We start from the raw sequence: 23,715 nt of genomic DNA on the forward strand, positions 1-23,715 counted from the left end.
GCTGGCAGCCTAAAGAAACTTCAAAGACTACAAAATAACCTGGCATGCGTCGTCATTGCCCACACTCATCCCCGTCTCGACTCACTAGCTTGTCTCCGTGCTCTCAACTGGCTACCCATCACCAGTAGGGTCACACAAAATACCGCCTACCTCTGCCACCATGCCTTCATATCGGCCTGCCCACCGTACCTCTCTTCATTATTGACAACTTGCAGCTCAGCACACGGCAGATGCCTGCGCAGCGCGACTCACGACCTCCTCTTGATACCAAGATCCTCTGCACAGCATCACCTCAATTGCCTCCTTTAAGAGACACTTAAAAACTCACCTCTACAATCATGCTTTTGAGCGATTCTGAGCTTGGCTCCGCGCCTCTGAGTTGCGGCCACTACGTCTGCAAATTTGCGCACGTTAGAAATTAAACTATTATTATTAATCTATATATTGGCGACTAAATTGCATAATGCTGTTGTATCCAATTGTGAATCTTATATAAAGTACTGTACATAGAGGCCAAAGACTGAATTACAAGTCAGAGTGCCATGATGCTCAATTGAGCATTTGGAGGTGCTCATCTCATTTACCTTTCTTAGCCATTGGTGGAAATTGCACATTCCTATGGCGGGGGCCCGAGATGCCTTAGAGCAACCGCCGTTGAGTACTTACAAAGTGGTGCTCGCAATGTGAATCCTGGGTAGACAAGGAGCTGAATGGACCCGATAATCTGACCCACTCCGACTTGACACTTCGTAGCTCATCAGTTTCCCCCAGCTATAAAGAACGATTCTGATTCTGATCATGAGACTTTAAACTCCCGATCTTCCAATTTCACTAACAAAAATATCGCCACTCCCCCCCTCCCGCTCCACCCACCAACCTTCTCTGTCGCCCCTCCCCTACAAACACAGTGGGAAGAAATAAGCGGGTACGATGAGTTCCACACGCCCATTCAGATGTACCAAGTCTGCCACGTGATGAAGCCCAACCAGAACAACTGGCTGCGGACTAACTGGATGATGCGCGGCGGTGCCCAGCGCGTCTTCCTCGAGCTCAAGTTCACGCTGCGCGACTGCAACAGCATCCCGGGCATCTCGGGCACGTGCAAGGAGACCTTCAACGTCTACTACCACGAGTCGGACAGCGAGCGCGTGTCCGGCATCCACGAGAGCCAGTACGTGAAGGTGGACACCATCGTGGCCGACGAGACCTTCACCGAGATCGATCTGGTCGGCCGCATCATGAAGCTGAACACGGAGGTGCGTGACGTGGGCCCCCTCGCCAAGAAGGGCTTCCACCTGGCCTTCCAGGATGTGGGTGCATGCATCGCGCTCGTGTCCGTGCGCGTGTACTACAAGCGCTGCCCACGCACCGTGCGCGGCCTGGCCGTCTTCCCCGACACGGTGACGGGCGCCGAATCTTCCTCGCATGTCGAGGTGCGCGGGGCATGCGTCGAGAACTCGGTCGAGGAGGAGGCGCCGCGCATGTTCTGCAGCGGCGATGGCAAGTGGCTCATGCCCGTCGGGAGGTGCGTCTGCGGCCCCGGCTACGAGCAGGCGGTGGATGGGTGCCAAGGTGAGAGAGGGCGCGTGTGGGGGCTGGGGGTGGTTGGTTGGGCACGCGACGCACGGTCCGGCATGCGGTCCGGTGGTAAGTCTGTGGATTCGTCTCGCTGCCGGGTGTACGCACGTAATTGTGCACGTGTGTGCGTGTCGTTACCCGAACGTCAGTTTCGCAAAACGAGGTGGGATAGTAGTAGCTGCGCTGCACAGTGAACGTTTGTGTGTGTTGAACTTCTTTCGCGCCGCACGATGACAACCGTGCTTATTGGTTTGAATGACATGAGCGTTCAACGCACGTTGAAAAGTGCGTGGCTCCGGTGGATTCCTGACATCGGCAGGAAGAGCGATCGAGACGGCCATGGAAGTCACCTGAAAGCGCGCGATGCGATCGCCGTCTTTGTTGTGTGATGTGAGGACATATCCGGGTTGCTGTTGGATTACACCTCGTACGATGATTGGCCCTGCCGGTCCTGGCCCATAGCTAATGGGGGGAAGTCTAGGGGCGTGGCCCTGACGTAATGGGAAGGTGACATCTGTAAGTAGAGGATTGGTTCTGCTGGCTTTAGCCACAGCCAATGGGGGGACGAGTCAGGGGCGTGGTCCTGGGAGCGTACGATGGAGTCTAGAAGATTCCATAGAGGTTAACCAGGATTGGTGGAAAGGTACCACGTGACCCAGATATTTAAAGGGGTGGAGACGGACAACACGTGGTCAGATCTGGAACGAACGGAGGGTGAGGCCACGCCCGTTGCTCCGTTTAACTCGTCCGTGCGTTGCCAGCCGCCACAGACAACGCGAACAGACGAATGTAGCCAACGTATGAGGGCGTCTGAACATTCACTGGGGGCAGTGGGGACTCGAGCTGTCTAGGTGCCATCCGTGCTCTTCACTCCGCTGGGTGCGTTTGTTGTGGGGGGAGGGGGGGTCTGCGCCGATTTCATCTCTCCGGAGTGGGGCACCACGAACCTCGCATCGCGGAAAGTAAAAAAAACAGCGCGGGTTTCCGTGGAGAGCGCATGGCCCCGCTGTGGGACTGGAATTTTCCATGGTGAGCTCAGGGCCACCAACAGAGATGAGAGCGCTGCTACGTTGCCCACCCCCCCCTCCCCGTGAGCTGGGAGCAGAGGTCGCAAACGGGTTTTGATTCCTTACCCGTACGCGTACCCGGCCGCACCAGGGTCGCAAACGGGTACCCGTACCCGGCTGGGTACGGGTAGCCAGGTATCGGGTAGGGTACGGGTATCGGGTACCCGGTTGCGACCTCTAGCTGGGAGGAAATCCGACCGAGTAGAGAGGAAGGCAGAGACGACACCACAGTTCCCGTAACTCGAGCACAGAAGACTCCGTTATGGGAGGATTCATGACCGAATAGACGAGTTAGTGACTATAATCACGCATTGTCATGGGCATGAGCGCTCTGCGCTGGAATTTACACCATTCTGAAATTATTAATCGCTACTGATTGTCATCTCTACACTCCAAACAACCAAAGTCATGCTTGAGTGTGCGTTGTATTATCACTGCACTGAGATTGATGTTCCATAGTCATCTATATATATAAATGCGAGACACGGTCATGCACACATCAAACTCTCCCGTACCACATCCTGAGCTGCAAATGCGTCCGGTCGCTATCCACATCTTAAGTTGCATTGTTGTAAGACGCTGTTTGTATTTGTAGGTGTTTTGTGCAGCAGGAATCTTCACGACGAGTTCGCAAATAAGTCGGCCGCTCTCGTCTGGCACAGCCACCAAGGGAGGAGGAAGTGGAGGAAGCACCCCAAGTTGGGGTTGCTGCTCCGACAAGCCAACAGCTGCTACCCAAAGTTCATTTATTAGGTAGAGCCCTGTGAGCCATTCGGCTCTTGAATCGGGTGCAACCGCAACAAACAAAAAAACAAAAACATGAACAAAAAACATCTTAAAGCAGTGGTTCTTAACCTTTTTGGAGGTACCGAACCCCACCAGTTTCATATGCGCATTCACTGAACCCTTCTTAATTGGAAAAAATAACCTCCGCCGAACCCCTGAGACTGACTCACCGAACCTCTGAGGTTCGATCGAACCCAGGTTAAGAACCAATGCTTTAAATCGAAATAAAAATTTCATCTCGACGTTAAGTCCTGTTATTTGGTTGCTTCTTTTAATAACGCGTGGGATGGACCGGGTGTCGCCGTGCTGAGAACAGTGCGCGATGAAACCGACCACCTGAGTTTGATTCTCCGTCACAGTGTACACACACACACAGTGTGTACACACACAGTGTCTACAGTCTACACACACACAGTGTGTGTACACACACAGTCTACACACACACAGTGTACACACACACAGTGTACGTACACACACAGTGTGTACACACACAGTGTACACACAGTCTACACACACACAGTGTACACACACAGTGTGTACACACACACAGTGTACACACAGTGTCTACAAACAGTCTACACACACACAGTGTTTTGTCGGGGACACAAAGGCGGCCGGGCGTGCCTCGTTCCTATGGCGGGGCTAGTTGTGGTGCTCACTTTACGACGGCCGGTGGTGTTGATGATGGTGATGACGATGTGAGTTGAGTCGTCCCCCAACCAGGGATTGAACTGGCACCCTTCTTCGTTCGATGGTTATTATTTGTTGACGGTAATTATTTTGATGTTGGGTTTAAAGTTACCTTTGCTGAATGCGCCTATTGACACTGGGCGTGTGTTGATTAAAAGCAGTGCAACATGTGTGGAGGATAGAACTAAATTGCCAATATAGAGTTTGACGTAAAATTTAGGGAGCAAAACCCCAGCACTCAACTTGATTTTCAGGTTACGGTTCAGAGGAAATTATTTGGTGGTTGCTGAAAACTTTACAGTTTCAAATATTCTGGAATGCGTCCGAAGAAGTATTCAAAAGGTCGACCGAACATGCAAACGGTAGTGAATGGAACCCAGTGTTAAAATAGCAACGTAATAAATATTTCCTGCAAACAATGAACAATTTTTCTTGGTTCTTTCGGTAAAGTCACGTAGAATGAAAATAATATTATTTACATTCTGGATCTTTCGGTAAAGTCACGTAGAATGGAAATACTATTATTTCCATTCTACGTGACGAATGGCGGTTGTTGTTGTCCGGCAAAACAACCCCCTACCTCCTTGTTCGTACCGGACAGCAACGCTGTGATGGGCAGTGCCGTGGGGGGAGGGCCAACTTAAATTCGCCATTCCCCTCATGGCCTTTGTAACCACTGCAGCGGCCAAATGGGGGCTCTGGACAGGTGTGAGGAGCTGGTAATCTCTCCACCTTCAATTCATGACCACAAAGCGACCTGCAAAATATCTAATTCAGCTTGTCCCGGAGGAGCCGGGGGGACAGGCATCTATGACGTCTACTGGCCAAACCCCATTTGGCGGAGCCAGGAGACTGAATCCTTACCCTCGGGGCTCCTCCAGAAACAACAAAAAACCACTGCGGGTGGCCACGTGGAATGTTCAAACGCTCACTGCGGAGGAGAGGCTGCCACCCCTCTATCGGGAGCTGGACCGGTACCGCCTGGATCTCTGTGGTATTCAGGAGGTCCGGTGGACCGGCTCAGGCTCCTGCCACCATGAGGGGTGGACAGTCCTCTACTCGGGGCATGAGACTGCCAAACAACAGGGAGTGGCTCTTCTGAACAAAACAAGGGGTTGCGGGAGCGTGGTGGTGAGGTGTGGGAAGCTGTAAGCCCCAGGCTACTGTGGGCTCGCCTTCCCATCAACCAGAGGCGAGGAATGGTGGTCGTGGTTACTTATGCCCCCACTGAAGACGAACATCCGTGGAGGGATGCAGGCAAGGCCGATGAGTCAGATGCCTTCTATGACCTGTCACAGGTGTTAGCTAAAGTGGCCCCTCGGGATAGAGTCATCTTGTTGGGCAACTTCAATGCCCGAGTTGGTCATGATACTGGCACTTGGCCTGCAGTGATTGCACCATAAACTCAACACTGCCCATAGACTCAACACTGCCCATAGACTCAACACTGCACCATAGACTCAACACTGCCCATAGACTCAACACTGCCCATAGACTCAACACTGCACTATAGACTCAACACTGCCCATAGACTCAACACTGCCCATAGACTCAACACTGCCCATAGACTCAACACTGCACCATAGACTCAACACTGCCATAGACTCAACACTGCCCATAGACTCAACACTGCCCATAGACTCAACAGTGCCCATAGACTCAGCACTGCTCATAGACTCAACACTGCCCATAGACTCAACACTGCCCATAGACTCAACACTGCCCATAGACTCAACACTGCCCATAGACTCAACACTGCCCATAGACTCAACACTGCACCATAGACTCAACACTGTCCATAGACTCAACACGTGCCCATAGACTCAACACTGTTACCCATAGACTCAACACTGCACCATAGACTCAACACTGCACCATAGACTCAACACTGTTACCCATAGACTCTACACTGCCTATAGACTCAGCACTGCACCATAGACTCAACACGTGCCCATAGACTCAACACTGTTACCCATAGACTCAACACTGCTACCCATAGACTCAACACTGCACCATAGACTCAACACTGTTACCCATAGACTCTACACTGCCCATAGACTCAGCACTGCACCATAGACTCAACACTGTCCATAGACTCAACACGTGCCCATAGACTCAACACGTGCCCATAGACTCAGCACTGCCCATAGACTCAACACTGCACCATAGACTCAGCACTGCCCATAGACTCAACACTGCACCATAGACTCAGCACTCACCATAGACTCAACACTGCCCATAGACTCAACACTGCCCATAGACTCAACACTGCCCATAGACTCAACACTACCCATAGACTCAGCACTGCACCATAGACTCAACACTGCACCATAGACTCAACACTGCCCATAGACTCAACACTGCCCATATACTCAACACTGCCCATAGACTCAACACCGCCCATAGACTCAACACTGCCCATAGACTCAGCACTCCCCATAGACTCAACACTCCCCATAGACTCAGCACTGCACCATAGACTCAGCACTGCCCATAGACTCAACACTGCACCATAGACTCAACACTGCACCATAGACTCAACACTGCCCATAGACTCAACACTACACCATAAACTCAACACTGCACCATAGACTCAACACTGCCCATAGACTCAACACTGCACCATAGACTCAACACTGCACCATAGACTCAGCACTGCCCATAGACTCAACACTGCACCATAGACTCAACACTGCACCATAGACTCAGCACTGCCCATAGACTCAACACTGCACCATAGACTCAACACTGCACCATAGACTCAACACTGCCCATAGACTCAACACTGCACCATAGACTCAACACCGCCCATACCCTCAACACTGCACCATAGACTCAACACTGCCCCCCCCCCCTGCAGCCCCCCCCCCACCCCTCCTCCTCACCCAGCAGTAGATAGAGTCTACCCTACACGATGTTGACTTTAGACGTGGTTATTGCGCAACGCATTCCAGGATTGTGAAGCTTAAATCCGCACAGCTCAGCGGGAACCATCGACCATTCGCCAGAGTCGAGCCAGCCTTTGGCAAGGGGCGTGTTGAGTCACCAGGGCTGAGTCAACACTGAGCCCTGGACACAGACGCTGCTGCAGTCAAGCTGCTGGGTGCTGGCTGGCTTCTTGCTGGGCAACTGCTGCTCCACCATTGCTGTGGTGCTGGGACTGACACCTCACCAGGCAAGCCTCTCATCACCACCACCTCCTCCTGCTGTGTGGGTGAGTGAGCGAGCGAGTGGGGGATGAGTGTGTGCGTGTAGGCCTCGGCAAGGTGGAGGTTAAAGGGAAAAGCAGCGATTCTAGATTTGAAATTTTCGTGACTGCAAGCGTTCATACTCTTAGCGGGTTGTTTTTCGGTAAAGTCGCGTCGGTAAAAAAATAAAAAATAAAATAATAAAACAAAAATACATCGACTTATTTTTACGTATTATTATTTATTTTTTCTTATTTAACCTACGTGACTTTACCGAAAAAAACGTAAGAGTAAGAAAAACAACGAGCCTACTTTTACCCTTACCACATACAAATAATCCGATTACAGGGTAATCACTGGGGTACTACTACACATGCACAAGGTGTATAGCGGTACATGCTTGTAGGTAGAGCGCTTTGTTCATATAGATGCTCTCCATGATTCCAATTTTACACGCTGTCGTTGTTGTTGTTGTCGTTTTTGTATCCTCAAATCTTGTAACTCAATTTTAACCCACTTCCCAATGTGGTATCGACTGCAAACTTGGTATACTTACGTCATACTGATGACAACACGATATTCTATCGTAAAAAATAAAACATAAATATTTTGAAACATTCTTTTGTAAATGTTATGTTTCGGCTTGGGTCTAATTGTCCACGCTCAACTAACGTTGGCTGTAATTGGCCACGGTGAATGCATTTATGATACGTAGCTTGAGCGATTTTATTTACTACTACACACTAATATACACTACACTACACACTACACTATACACTACACTATTACTATACACTATTACTATACACTACACTATTACTATACACTACTATACACTACACCAGCGGTCGGCAACCTATGGCTCGCGAGCCATATATGGCTCTTCTGGTGACGGCATATGGCTCCCAGACAAATTTGAGTTGAAAAAAATAATAATAAAATAAAAATAAAATGAGTTTGGAACTGATTTTAAAATACTTGTGATATTGCTTAATAATACTGTGTCATTTTAAAGTAAACAGAAATTAGTTTTGAAGATAAAATTTCTCGGGTCACGGGTCCCGTGACCAGAAGTCGCATTAAAAGTAAGACATATTTAATTTATTATACGTTTAAAATACTATATGGCTCTCAATGAAATATATTAAGAAAAATTGGGCTTTTATGGCTCTCCCAGTCAAAAAGGTTCCTGACCCCTGCACTACACTATACACTACACACTAAACTATACACTACACTATTACTATACACTACGCTATACACTACACTATACACTACACACTAAACTATACACTACACTATTACTATACACTACGCTATACACTACACTATACACTACACACTACCCTATTACTATACACTACGCTATACACTACATTATACACTACATTATGATACGTAGCTTGAGCGATTTTATTTACTACTACACACTAATATACACTACACTATACACTACACTATTACTATACACTACGCTATACACTACACTACACACTACACTAAACTCTACACTACACTATTACTATACACTACGCTATACACTACACTATACACTACACTATGATACGTAGCTTTAGCGATTTCATTTCAATGTTACCACGATACGATACGTTCAATGCATGCTAAAAGTTTATTTTTCTAGCAGATAGGATTGTTTCCTGAACAAACTTCATATTAATTTGCAGTTCATATAGGTAGGTTAAGAATTTACCTTGTTTTTTTTTTACTTTAAATGTTACTGTGCAATACAGTCTTGTAATTAATAAACACACACAGGATATAGTTAATACAGTACGCTACTGTAACTTGCTCTGTTTTGCTAGATTACCACCACCCTGTAAGACTCCTGGCTAGGCTAGAGGCCATCTTCGACTTACGATATTTTCGACTTACGATGATAGGGTCGTTGTAACACATCTCCATCGTAAGTAGAGGACTGCCTGTATAGAAATAGAAGTGACATTCAGATCGACATCACATGCCACCCTCCATCTGCACTGCTCCTTCTGCTGCTGCTGAGTTCAACAACTCGGCAGAATCAGTGTCACCGCCACGCAAAGTAGAGGAAAGGTAAAACCATCATTTACATGTATTTATAAATACTTATTCAACTTAACTAATTCGTTATCTATATACAGATAACATGAAAACACGATATTGTTTATCGATATACAGATACAGCTAAACTACGTGTTATCCATATACAGATACAACTAAACTAGATTTAATCGGTATACAGATAATTGATATACTCTTAGGTTTTTTTCGGTAAAACTACGTAGGTAAGAAAAGTTATAAAATTATAATAAACGAAAAATAACTCAATTGTGATGTAATTTAGTTATTTTTCATTTATTATAATATTTTTCTTATTTTTTTCCTACGTGACTTTACCGAAAAAACCTAAGAGTATGAAACCTTGCAGTTACGAAAGCTTCAAATCTCAAAGAAAATTTACGTATTGTAAAATCCTTTATATTAAGTTCACTTGCTTGCTTGCACGCTTACGACCGTGCAAATCTTTCGGTCGTTTTTTAACCCACTTCCCGTGATCCAATCGAGCTGACATTTTGCACACAGACTCGTTGTGCGTGACAATTTATTTTCGTGAAAAAAAATTCCTAAATTTTCCACTTTTTAGGAAAAAAACAATTATCAACATGAATAAAACAGAGGGGACGAAAGGGGAAAAACATATATTTTTTTAATTGTGAGTTTATTTAAGAAGTCTGTACATAAGCCAGGTTTTCATCATGCTACATGTAGCCCCAGTGGCCTAATGGATAAGGCACTGGCCTCCTAAGCCAGGGATTGTGGGTTCGAGTCCCACCTGGGGTTGCTGAGAAAAAGCTGTTCATTTTGTAAAATCAAAAAGTCAAGTTAACGAATCTGATAATGAAAAGCCAAAACGGCGCTGTGCCTATAGAAGAGAGTTTTAAAACAATGTTCAGTTATACTCTTTGGTTCTTTCGGTAAAGTTACGTCGGTATAGTGCCCATCATCAGGTGATGATGATGGATGCTTGTGTTGATGATAGACGCTTGTGTTGAGCCCGAAACGTCGTGATTTATTTTATTTTACACCTACGTGAATTTACCGAAAGAACCAAAGAGTATGGATTCCTGAAGTCACGAAAGCTTCTAATCAAGAGAGCTTTAAACATTCTAGATTTGAAGCTTTCGTGACTGCAAGGATTCATATTCTTAGGTTTTTTTCGGTAAATTCACGTAGGTAAAACATTAAAATTTATAAAAGTAAAATTTTACATTTTTTTACTTTCATTAATTTTAATCTTTTACCTACGTGACTTTACCGAAAAAACCTAAGAATAAGAGTTTTAAACAGTGTACTTTGGTGACAATTATCAACATTGATAAAGCAGAGAATAAAAGGAGAAAATACCTATCCATTTCTATTATTATTAAATCCTTTATATTAAGTTCACTTGCTTGCGCGCTTACGACCGTGCAAATCTTTCGGTCGTTTTTTAACCCACTTCCCGTGATCCAATCGAGCTGACATTTTGCACACAGACTCGTTGTGCGTGACGATTAATTTTCGTCAAACATTTTTTCCAAAATTTTCCACTTTTTAGGGAAAAAAAATTTCACTAACACAATCATATATTTTTCCTAAATACAGAAAATTATTCAAGAAAACAACAAAAATGTACAATATAAACAATCATACAAAAACTGAAAACCTTATAATCCTTATATACGACTTCCCTTATATTTAATTTAAAATACCAATGTGATAAAAATGAAACTCTTACTCAAGAAAAACAGAAATGAATAATAAAATAAAACCGATGCCACGCATATAAAGGATTTATAGTGAAAAACTTTGTTTTTTTTACGGGTTAATTTTTTACAAGTGATTTGTCCACCTTTCCTTCACTTATCGTGCTTTTGTACTGAATGTTCTCATGTCCTGACCCCGTGACCTTCCTCGGCGTTTGTGTAAAAGAACTTTATAGCGCATCGGAATGAAGACCTTCATCTGTATTTCTAAAACACCTCAATGCTTCTAGATTTGAAGCATTCGTGACTGCAAGGATTCATACTCTTAGGTTTTTTCGGTAAAGTCAGGGAAAAATAAAAAATAAATATTAAATAATAAAATGATGGGAAAAATTATAGAAATTAAATAATATAAAATAATATTATAATAATTTTATTTCTATAATTTCTATCATTCTATAATTTATTTATTACTATTTATTTTCCCCTACGTGACTGAAATTCGCTGCCTGGATGGCTTTTAGTAGACAAACAACACGTCACAGATGTTCCATTGTAAGACCCCCAAATCTCCCTCCCATCCTTCCCCCTCCTGCCGCCCCTCCCTCTCCTACTCCCTCCCCCCTCCCTCTTGCTCCTCCCCCCTCCCTCCCACCCCTCCCTCCCTCCTCCCCTCCCTCCCCCTCCCTCCCACCACTCTCTCACCTCCCTCCCACCCCTTTCTCCCTCTATCCCTCGTCCCCTCCCCCCCTCCCTCCCACCCCTCTCTCACCTCCCTCCCTCCCACCTCTCTCTCCCTCTCCTCCCTCCCTCCTCCCCTTCCTCCCTCCCTCCCCCCTCCCTCCCACCCCTCTCTCACCTCCCTCCCACCCCTCCTTCCCTTCCACCCCTCCCACCCCCCCTCCCACCCCTCTCTCACCTCCCTCCCACCCCTCCCTTCCTCCCTCCCCTCCCCTCCCTCTTCTCCTCCCCTCCTAGCCAAGTGAAGGAAGCCCCCCCCCCACCCCGATGGCGTCTTCTTTCTCCACCACCACCGCCGCCCCCCACCTCGTGGTGGCGTCTCTGCTGCTGCTGCTGCAGCTCGGCGCTCTTTGTGAGCAGCCCCTCGTGCTGCCCCTTGACCGTGAGTAGCAAACACCCCCCCCCCCTCCCGTTAAGCAGCTGATACCCCCCCCCTACAGCACCTAAGGTCCATCTTCTTGATTCTTTCGGTAAAGTCACGTAGAAGGGAAATAATAAAATAATGAAAATAAAACATAGTAAAATAATTCTCACGACGTTTCGGCCACAACGCAAGCAGAAGACCAGGTCTGTCGGGGAGACAGCGTCAGATGCTGTCTCCCCGACAGACCTGGTCTTCACCTGAGGACGGCTGCTTGCGTTTAACCAATAAGATGAATCCCTGCAGTCACGAAAGCTTTAAATCGAAACACCTAAGGTCTTCGCTCATTTACCAGCTTCACATTCCCTATTGCCGTACAAACACTGGAGGAAGGGCCTTTGCTATTGATGCCCCCAGGGTCTGGAATGCTGTCGCCAATAAACTGCAATTTGAATCTCTACCTATGAGATCTTCACTCAAAACTGCTCTAGAGGAGTTGTACACCCCCAGCTGCCACTGCAATTTAGTGGCCTAAAATAAAATGTTTCGCTCCGGATGATCGCTGCAAAGTATGATCTGTGTTTTGATTTAGTGTGCTGATCTTAAAGGTGCATTGAAAAATGTTGACACTCCGACTGATGCTCCTCCTGCTGTTGTGGAGTGACCCATGCAGCAGCAGCTGTGGCTGCAGGGTCTGGTGGTACATGTTGATTACGTCGTTTATTGTGAAAACTCTGTCACAGTTCCTATGACCTGCACTGTTGCATTGCTTGTTTGGCTTTATTTTGGTGATTTTCGAAAAGTTCTTTGGTTTGGCCATGTTTGTTTGTTGTAGTACAGAGTTAGACTGATGGCCTTAATCTAAGTTGTCTTGCGGTTGTTGTTGTTGTTGTTTGACTTGCATCCCACTGGGATGTTTGCACACAGCGTTGGTGTACGGTGATTTTTCTGCAATATTTTGCTGTCTCTTCTTGGATTTGCTTTTAGCACTCAGTCACATATTCACTTTAAGATGTTTTTTGTTCGTGTTTTTGTTTTTTGTTTGTTGCGGTTGCACCCGATTCAAGAGCCGAATGTCTCACAGGGCTCTACACCCACTACATGAACTTGAAACTTGAAACTACACCCATCACTCATCCACCCAAGTCCATCAACTCAACTTTGTTGTTGACCCGTTGGTCTCTCGCAGTCACCCAGCCCCCGTCCATCACGTGGCAATCGCGCGAGGACTACATCGTCGACCCACGTGACAACGTGGTGCTGCAGTGTGAAGCACGCGGCAACCCAGCGCCCACGTACGCTGCACACTCCTCCATCCATCCCTCACTACATCTCCCCTCACTCCCGACTTACCCCCCCTCCCCATCTCCCTACCCCCCTTCCTCCCTCCATCCCGAATTAACTCTCTCCCTCCCTCCTCCCTCCCTTCCTTCCCCTCCCTCCATCCCATCCCCACCTCCCCTCCCCTCCCCTCCCCCCTCCTCCCTCCCCTCCCTCCATCCCATCCCCACCCACCTCCCTCCCCCACCCTCCCCCCTCCCTCCATCCCTCCCTTCTGACTTACCCCCATCCCCACCTCCCTCCCCCCTCCCCCTCCCTTCCCTCTCCTCCATCCCATCCCTCCCCCTCCCCTCCCTCCCCCCTCCCCTCCCTACCCCCCCTCCCCCTCCCTCCCCCCCCCACTCCCCCCCCCTCCCCCCTCCCCTCCCTCCCTCCCCCCCCCCCACTCCCCCCCCTCCCCCCTCCGCGCCTGTGCTGCAGCTTCTGGTGGAGCAAGGACGGGGGCAGCTTTGACCCCGACAGTGACCCCCACGTGCGGCGCCGTGGGGATGGCTCGGGGACCTTCACCGTCGACTTGGCGGCGGTGGCGGCGGCGGCGGCGGAGTCCGGTTGTGACGGTGGCGGTGACGGTGACGGTGACGTCACCGCGGCGGTGCAGCGCTACCAGGGGGTCTACCGCTGCTGGGCGGGGAACCGGGCGGGCACGGCGCTCAGCAACAACATCACCGTGAGGCTGGCGCGTGAGTGGGGGGGGGGGGCAACGCTCGCACCGTCAACTACTCACTCACTCACACACACACAGGGTGTGCTAACCGCTGCACCACCACTCCCCACTCACACACACACACAGGGCGCTAACCGCTGCACCACCACTCCCCACACACAAAGTGCTGAACCCGTCCTGGGCCCTCCCCTAGGTCGACTCAGCCTCAAACGCGTACCTAATGCGCCATGTAAACACGTCACCATCGGGGAGACAAAGGCGGCCCGGTGCTGACCACCAACTCGCTGGCAGCACTTGCCCCGACGCCCTGCGAAGGCTACACAGGGAGACTTTGTACCCTGCAGGTGCCCCGCGGTGGCCTCGTGAGCAGCTTGCGCCCGTCATGGCCGCCGTGGGCTCCCCGGCCGTGCTGCCCTGCCGCCCTCCTGCTGCCCACGGCTTCCCTCCTCCCACCGTCTTCTGGCTGGACAGCTGTGAGTACCACGCTGCCCTTGAGATGTTGACTACCTCGCCTGGTAGACAGGAGGGCGTGGGTTCGATCCCGACCCTGACGACGCCTGCTGCTGCTGTATATTTGGAGTTTGCGTGTCTCTCTCATCATCATCACGCTGGCTATGAGATGTTGACTACCTCACCTGGCACGCAGGAGGTCTGTGTCTCTCTCTTTCATCATCATGGTGGCTATGAGATGTTGACTACCTCGCCTGCTAGACAGGAGGGCGTGGGTTCGATCCCGACCCTGACGACGCCTGCTGCTGCTGTATATTTGTAGTTTGCGTGTCTCTCTCATCATCACGTTGGCTATGAGATGTTGACTACGTCGCCTGGCACGCAGGAGGTCTGTGTCTCTCTCTTTCATCATCATCACGGTGGCTATGAGATGTTGACTACCTCGCCTGGTACGCAGGAGGTCTGTGTCTCTCTCTTTCATCATCATCATGGTGGCTATGAGATGTTGACTACCTCGCCTGGTACGCAGGAGGTCTGTGTCTCTCTCTCTCATCATCACCACGCTGGCTATGAGATGTTGACTACCTCGCCTGGTACGCAGGAGGTCTGTGTCTCTCTCTTTCATCATCATCACGGTGGCTATGAGATGTTGACTACCTCGCCTGGTACGCAGGAGGTCTGTGTCTCTCTCTTTCATCATCATCACGTTGGCTATGAGATGTTGACTACCTCGCCTGGTACGCAGGAGGTCTGTGTCTCTCTCATCATCACCACGCTGGCTATGAGATGTTGACTACCTCGCCTGGTACGCAGGAGGTCTGTGTCTCTCTCTTTCATCATCATCATGGTGGCTATGAGATGTTGACTACCTCGCCTGGTAGACAGGAGGTCTGTCTCATCATCACCACGCTGGCTATGAGATGTTGACTACCTCGCCTGGTACGCAGGAGGTCTGTGTCTCTCTCTTTCATCATCATCATGGTGGCTATGAGATAGTTGACTACCTCGCCTGGCACGCAGGAGGTCTGTGTCTCTCTCTTTCATCATCATCACGGTGGCTATGAGATGTTGACTACCTCGCCTGGTGTGCAGGAGGTCTGTGTCTCTCTCTCTCATCATCACCACGCTGGCTATGAGATGTTGACTACCTCGCCTGGTACGCAGGAGGTCTGTGTCTCTCTCTTTCATCATCATCACGGTGGCTATGAGATGTTGACTACCTCGCCTGGTAGACAGGAGGTCTGTGTCTCTCTCTCTCTCATCATCACCACGCTGGCTATGAGATGTTGACTACCTCGCCTGGTACGCAGGAGGTCTGTGTCTCTCTCTTTCATCATCATCATGGTGACTATGAGATGTTGACTACCTCGCCTGGCACGCAGGAGGTCTGTGTCTCTCTCTTTCATCATCATCACTGGTGGCTATGAGATGTTGACTACCTCGCCTGGTGTGCAGGAGGTCTGTGTCTCTCTCTTTCATCATCATCACGGTGGCTATGAGATGTTGACTACCTCGCCTGGTATACAGGAGGTCTGTGTCTCTCTCATCATCACGGTGGCTATGAGATGTTGACTACCTCGCCTGGTAGACAGGAGGTCTGTGTCTCTCATCATCATCATCATCACGGTGGCTATGATATGTTGCCAGACGACCCCGCCGGGAGTAGCGGAGCGGTGAATCATCATCATGTCTCCACGGGTCGATGTGTTGATGATTCGGCTCTCTCGGGGTGTCTCTGGGTCTCCCTGAGTCTCTGTGCATCTCTGTGAGTCTGGATATCGGCGGGTATCTACGAGTCTGCTCTGTTCGCGTGGCTGCCGATGCCGATGCAAATGAACAAGCACAATGCCACATACTCTCAGGTTGTTTCGGTAAAGTCATGTAGGTCAAAAAAATAAGTGAAACATAACTAAATTAAATCACGACGTTTCGGAGGCAACACAAGTCTCCGTCTTCAGGTGGGACCGTCACAGCCAAAATCACTGTATCAATCACAGCCAAATTCACTGTATCAATCACAGCCAAATTCACTGTATCAATCACATCCAAATTCACTGTATCAATCACATCCAAATTCACTGTATCAATCACATCCAAATTCACTGTATCAATCACAGCCAAATTCACTGTATCAATCACATCCAAATTCACTGTATCAAGTGGTAAATTTGGCTGTGACGGTCCCACGTGAAGACGGAGACTTGTGTTGCCTCCGAAACGTCGTGATTGAATTGAGTTATTTGTCACTTATTATTTTATTTTCATTATTATTTCTTACCTACGTGACTTTACCGGAAAAAAAACCCCGAGAGTGTGAATCCTTGCCAGTCACGAAAGCTTCAAATCTAGAATCACTGCTGCAGAGTTGTTCATCTTCCATTTGCGTCTCGTCAAGAATCCGCGTCCGCCACTACCACGGTTTGCGCGACGGACTTCTAATAAAGATTCCCATCTCCTCAATCCCTCCCCCTGCCGCCCCCCCGACTGCCCACCGCCCTTAACCCCGGGGTGGTGCTGCTGCCGGTGCTGCCGCAGCCGTGAAGAAAGTTCCGCTGGATGCGCGAGTGACGCAGGGTCCAGAGGGTGACCTGCATTTCGCCAACGTGCTCCGCGGCGACGGGGGTGACTACGTGTGCCACGCGCGCTACCCGCACACGGGCACCATCCGCTACAAGCAGCCGCTACGGCTGGCTGTCACACGCAGTGAGTGGCGGCGGCGGCGTGGTGGCGGCAGCGGTGGCAAACGCCGGGAAGTTGCGTGTGTACATGTGTGTGTGCGTGTGTGAGTGTGTGTGTGTGCGTGCGTGTGTGGATGTGTGTGTGTGTGGACGTGTGTGTGTGTGGACGTGTGTGTGTGCGTGTGTGTGCGCGTGTACGTGTGTGTGGACGTGTGTGTGTGTACGTGTGTGCGTGTGTACGTGTGTATGTGTGTGTGGACGTGTGTGTGTACGTGTGTGTGTGTGTGTGTACGTGTGAGTGCGTGTGTACGTGTGTGCGTGTGTACGTGTGTGTATGTGTACATGTGAGTGTGTGTGGACGTGTGAGTGTGTGTACGTGTGTACGTGTGTGTGTGTACGTGTGTGTGCGTGTGTGTGTGCGTGTGTACGTGTGTGTGTGTGTGCGTGTGGACGTGTGTGTGTGTGTGTACGTGTGAGCGTGTGTGTGCGTGTGTACGTGTGTGTGTGCGTGTGTACGTGTGTGTGTGCGTGTGTACGTGTGAGTGTGTGTACGTGTGAGCGTGTGTGTGTGAGTGTGTGTGTGTGGACGTATGGACGTGTGTGTGTGTACGTGTGAGTGTGTGTACGTGTGTGTGTGCGTGTGTGTACGTGTGAGCGTGTGTACGTGTGTGCGTGTAGGTGTGTACGTGTGTGTGTGTGTGGACGTGTGAGTGTTCAGATAATCGTCACCGGTGTTGCCCTACGGCGGGAATCAAACTCGGGTCATGGGCAGGTTTTGTAGCGCAGCGTGGCGCTAACCACTGTCCCACCGCTCCCCGCGCACCACACGTGGATGATGCACGCAGAGCGTCCGTCAAAGCGCCGGCCGGTGTTCGTGGAGCCTGCGGGGGAGACGAGTAGCAAGGTGGTGCTCACCGGGGAGACGCTGCTGCTGATGTGCATCACACAAGGGCTGTACGTACACACGCGCGCACACGCACACACACACGCGCACACACATGCACACACACACACACGCGCACACACACACATGTACACACACACGTGCACGCACACACACACACGTGCACGCACACACACCCACACGTGCACGCACACACACACACATGTGCACGCACACACACACACGTGCACGCACACACACACACACGTGCACGCACACACACACACGTGCACGCACATACACACACGTGCACACGCACGCACACACACACACGTGCACGCACACACACACACGTGCACGCACACACACACACACGTGCACGCACACACACACACGTGCACGCACACACACACACGTGCACGCACACACACACACGTGCACGCACACACACACACACGTGCACGCACACACACACACGTGCACGCACACACACACACGTGCACGCACACACACACACGTGCACACACACACGTGCACGCACACACACACGTGCACGCACACACACGTGCACGCACACACACACGTGCACGCACACACACACGTGCACACTTACGCACACACACACATGCACACACACACGTGCACACGCACACACACACGTGCACACGCACGCACACACACACACGTGCACACGTGCGCGTGCGTTCCCTGTGTGTGTGCGCGTAGCCCCACGCCTAAGGTGAGCTGGAGCAAGTGGGGTGGGGCGGCGTCGTCGGAGGAAGCCGCCCCCCTCGCCGCCCCCTCCGGCACGACGTTGGCACAACGCTGGCACGACACCGGTACGACGCTGGTCATCCACAACGCGGCGCTGTCCGACGGCGGCAGCTACCAGTGCCGCGCCGTCAACAGCGAGGGTGTGGCGCTGCACACCGTCACGGTCACCGTGGAAGGTGTGCACCTGTGTGTGTGTGTGTCTGTGTGTGTGTGTCTGTGTGTTCGGCCGGATCGAGGGGGCTAGACGGGCGCGGCACGGGCTGGAGAAGAGATGGAGTGATGTGGTACAGGAGGACGTGGAGCTGAGTGGACTTGCCGATGACTGGTACCAGCGGTGTCAAGATCGGCCTCAGTGGAGGAGGCTCGTGAAGGACGCTACTGGGCAGTTGGAGGCAGTCGCCCTCCAACAACAACGGAGGGCGGAGGAGCGACGCTCACAACAACGAGCGGAGCGCCGGGTGGCTAAAGCACAGCAAGTTGGCACAGTAGGGGGCACAGGTGGTGCATCAGCCAGTCATCTCGGTCATCTCGGTCAGTCGACCAGTGGCACCTGGGTCTGCCCCGTGACCTCCTGCCAGCGGGCTTTCGACACTTCACGTGGCCTCAAGGTGCACTTGGCCTGGCACAAGCATCGTGGTGACGTCACCGCCACTTAGTGGCGAATGGCGGTTGTTGTTGTTGTTGTTGTCTGTGTGCACCTGTGTGTGTGTGTGCCTGTGCCTGTGTGTGTGTCTGTGTGTGTGTGTGTGTGGGTCTGTGTGTGTGCCTGGCTCCTGCCACCATGAGGGGTGGACAGTCCTCCACTCGGGGCAGGAGACTGCCAAACAACAGGGAGTGGCTCTTCTTCTGAGCAAAATAATGAAGGGGGCGTGGGAGTGTGGCGGTGAGATGTGGGAAGCTGCGCCTGCCATTCTTCCACTCCGGTGGTGGGTGTACACCCAGGACCCCATTCCAACCTAAAGTGGCCTGGTCTCAGCTGATGAAAGTTGCAAGTGAGAATTTCATCATCGCTTGCGGCTGGGGTTGGCATCGTCCCCCACTCCTCCTGATGTCGAGGGTAAATGGGCGAGGTTTAGGACTGTGGATCATGCAGCTGCAATGGCTGCTTTGGGTACGCGGTCCAGACCTCCCCAGAAACACAGGTTAGTTGAGAAAAAGTGACAGGCCCACTCTCATCGGCTACAGCATCCCATGTCAGAGAATGAGGAGGTTGACCGCAGCCTTCGCTCGGAGGATCGGAGAGCCGTGAGGCGCTGCAAGGATGGGTGGTGGTCGCGGGTTGCTGAGGAGATGGAGTCTGCCTCAGTGGCCCGCGATCACAAATCACTATTTAACTCCATCAAAAAAGTAACCTGCAGCGCCACACCTATTACCATCATTAGGGGAAAAACGGTGATCCAATCTTCGACCCCCAGGAACAGGTTTGCAGATTGCTGAGCATTTCTGTGAGGTCCTGGGGGAGGGGAAATCCCTCAGCCAGGAAAACATCATGGCCCAAAGTGGTGATAACCCTGCTGAGGCTGCGGTGCCTCAAATATTGGAAGAGGTCACCCCCTGTGAGTGGCTGGCTGAGGTGCCATCTGTTGAGGAAGTACTGAAGGCGATCCAGAGTCTAAGACCAGGAAAGGCACCGGGCAGAGATGATCTCCCAAGCGAAATGCTGAGGGAGGGTGGCGTTTGTGCACAGACTGCCCTACATGACATCATAACAACAGTCTGGACCACTGAACGGGCTCCGCAAGATTGGAAGGATGCCCTGGTGGTCCCCCTCTTTAAGAAGGGGGACCGCACAGACTGTAACAACTACAGGGGCATCTCACTCCTCAGTGTGCCAGGAAAGGTCCTGGCAAGGATTATTCAACATCGCCTTGCTAGGCACGCTGAGAAGAGGCTTGCGGAGCCCCAATGCGGTTTCAGGAAAGGGCGGTCCTGCACAGATGCCATATTTTCTGTGCGTCTGCCACAGCAGAGGTGTAGGGAATTTCAACAAGACCTACATCTCTGCTTCCTCCTCCTCCTCCTGCCCCCCCTTCCCCCCTCCTCTTCCCCCCCCCCCTCCTCCTCCCCTCCTTCCCCCCCCCCCGCCCTCTGCAGCCAAGCCGCACTGGGCGGCTGCGCTGCCAGCGAGCTGCAGCGTCGCCCCGGGGGGCAGCGCCGAGCTCACGTGCAGAGCCAGCGGAGTCCCCGCACCGACCATCCGCTGGCTCCTCAACGGCGTGCCCATCCACGGTGAGACGCGGGGGGGGGGAGCGAATGGGGGGGGGGCGGTCAGCCTCGCTCGCTCGCGGTCGATCGCACGCTCACTCAACCGCTCGTCCACCCACTTGCACGTGCACACGCTCGTCCACTTGCTCACGCTCGCGGTCCATCGTCAAGCGATCACTCGGTCGACCGATCGCGGCAAATCGCACGCTCGGTCAGCCAATCGCCCGCTCACCCGCACGCTCACTCGTCCACAATGTGCACCCACTCACCCAGCCGGTCACACGCTCACCCAGCCGGTCACACGCTCACCCAGCCGGTCACACGCTCACCCAGCCGGTCACACACTCACCCAGCCGGTCACACACTCACCCAGCCGGTCACACGCTCACCCAGCCAAATCACAGGACGTACCGAGTTGAGCCAGATCACGCCGCGTTGCGCTAAATGCATCCTACCAAACAATGGCAAATCGCGCTGAGACCATTCCACATCGTGGCACATCGTTACACATCGCGCCGAGACCACGCCGAGACCACGCCGAGACCGTGCCGAGACCGCGCCGAGACCGCGCCGAGACCGCGCCAAACCGTGCCGGGTGTCGTGCCGCCGTGCGACGGAGCAGAAGCCCCCAAGGTGCCAGGCCGGTGGGTGGACGGCGACTCCCTGACGCTGACCCGGCTGCGGGAGGAAGACACCGGCGTGTACCAGTGCCAGGCCTCCAACCGCCACGGCACCATCCTGGCCAACGCCTACGTCAACGTGCTGGGTGAGCAGGGGGTGCGGGGGAAGGACGACTGAGTCGCTGTGTGAGTCTGTGGGTCTCTGTGTGAGTTTATAGGTTGCTGTGTGAGTCTGTGGGTCGCTGTGTGAGTTTATAGGTTGCTGTGTGAGTCTGTGGGTCTGTGTCAGTCTGTGGGTCTGTGTCAGTCTGTGGGTCTCTGTGTGAGTCTATGAGTTTCTGTGTAAGTCTATGAGACTCTGTGAGATTGTGTGGTCTATCGGTCTGTGTGATTCTGTGGGTCTCTGTGTGAGTCTATGAGTCACTGTGTGAGTCTATGGGTCTCTGTGTCAGTCTGTGGGTCTCTGTGTGAGTCTATGAGTCACTGTGTGAGTCTATGGGTCTCTGTGTGAGTCTGTGGGTCTCTGTGTGAGTCTGTGGGTCTCTGTGTGAGTCTATGAGTCACTGTGTGAGTCTATGGGTCTCTGTGTGAGTCTGTGGGTCTCTGTGTGAGTCCACTTCCTGTATTTTGTGGAGGGATGACCGCTCAGTGTCTCCCACCGCTCTCCCTCCGCTCCTTCCGCTTGCTGATTCGCTCTCCTCATTCTCCAATCTCCTCTCTCTCTCTCGCTTCCCTCCTGAACTTTCCCTCGTCAACTCCTGCTACCACCACCCCCTCCTCCTTCACCTGGTGGCATCTCTGCTGTGGTCCCACAACATTCCTCTAACCCAGCAACCCTCCCCTCCCTCCCCTGCCTCCCCCTGCTCCCTTCTAAGTTGTCTTGTGGTTGTTGTTGTTGTTGTTTGACTTGCATCCCACTGGGATGTTTGCACACAGCGTTGGTGTACGGTGATTTTCTCTGCAATATGTTGCTGTCTTTTCTTGGATTTTCTGTTTGCACTCAGTCACATATTCACTTTAAGATGTTTTCTTGTTCATGTTTTTGTTTTGTGTTTGTTGCGGTTGCACCAGATTCAAGAGCCGAATGGCTCACAGGGCTCCACACCTACTACATGAACTTGAACTTCTCTGCCTGCCCCCCCCCCCTGCCTCTCCCTCAGCCGTGGCCCCACGGATGCTGTCGCCGCCGGACAGGCTGTACACGGCCACAGAGGGACAGGCCGCGCACTTGGACTGTGCCGTGTTTGGGTTGCCGCGTCCCAACATCCTGTGGTGAGAGCGACGCTGGCCCGGCTACTTTACTCTCTCCGTGAACTAAGCACTCTTTGTTGTTGCTGTTGTCGTTGTTGTTGTTGTTGTTTGAATGGGGTCCTGGTTGGAGGGGGAAGAGCGCCTAGCTTAAATATACGCTGCCAAGCCTGGCGGTGTTTCATTCAGACGCTGTCTCCCCGACAGACCTGTTCTTCACCTGAGGATGGCTGCTTGCGTTGTGGCCAAAACGTCGTGAGAATTCGATTTTATTGTGTTTTATTTTATCATTTTATTATTTCCCTTCTACGTGACTTTACCGAAAGAACCAAGAAGAAAAAATTAACCCGTGAAAACAAAGTTTTTCACTATAAATCCTTTATATGTGGGGCATCGGTTTTATTTTATTATTCATTTCTGTTTTTCTTGAGTAAGAGTTTCATTTTTATCACATTGGTATTTTAAATTAAATATAAGGAAAGTCGTATATAAGGATTATAAGGTTTTCAGTTTTTGTATGATTGTTTATATTGTACATTTTTGTTATTTTCTTGAATAATTTTCTGTGTTTAGGAAAAATATATGATTGTGTTAGTGAAATAGTTTTTTCCTAAAAAGTGGAAAATTTTGGAGAAAAAATGTTCACGAAAATACATTGTCACGCACAACGAGTCTGTGTGCAAAGTGTCAGCTCGATT

At 51.0% G+C, this 23,715-nt stretch overlaps 2 protein-coding genes and 1 non-coding gene across 3 annotated transcripts in view; all 3 read left to right on the plus strand.

Moving 5' to 3' along the window:
- Positions 1–3,991, plus strand: part of LOC133361929 (adhesion G protein-coupled receptor L3-like) — a gene marked incomplete at its 5' end in the record, with an annotated part of 40,748 nt that extends 36,757 nt beyond the window's left edge. Inside the window, 2 exons of the mRNA XM_061580903.1 lie at positions 909–1,572; positions 3,241–3,991. Of these exons, the coding sequence (XP_061436887.1) occupies positions 909–1,572; positions 3,241–3,398 (822 nt within the window). The remainder of the gene's footprint in view (positions 1–908; positions 1,573–3,240) is intronic.
- Positions 3,992–4,810: 819 nt separating this feature from the next.
- Positions 4,811–23,045, plus strand: LOC133361930 (neuronal cell adhesion molecule-like). The gene is made up of 11 exons (XM_061580905.1): positions 4,811–4,829; positions 13,344–13,449; positions 13,916–14,033; positions 14,094–14,175; positions 14,504–14,632; positions 17,145–17,312; positions 18,133–18,241; positions 18,897–19,120; positions 21,039–21,173; positions 21,772–21,915; positions 22,930–23,045. The coding sequence occupies exons 1-11, from the start codon at positions 4,811–4,813 to the stop codon at positions 23,043–23,045; spliced, it is 1,350 nt and encodes a 449-aa protein (XP_061436889.1).
- Positions 10,075–10,147, plus strand: TRNAR-CCU (transfer RNA arginine (anticodon CCU)). Its single transcript has one exon. It is a non-coding gene; the product is annotated as a tRNA-Arg (tRNA).
- Positions 23,046–23,715: the final 670 nt, after the last annotated feature.

This window comes from Lethenteron reissneri, unplaced genomic scaffold (assembly GCF_015708825.2).
Source record: "Lethenteron reissneri isolate LAM-NWPU_2019-01 unplaced genomic scaffold, ASM1570882v1 scaffold_1294, whole genome shotgun sequence".
NCBI lineage: Eukaryota > Metazoa > Chordata > Hyperoartia > Petromyzontiformes > Petromyzontidae > Lethenteron > Lethenteron reissneri.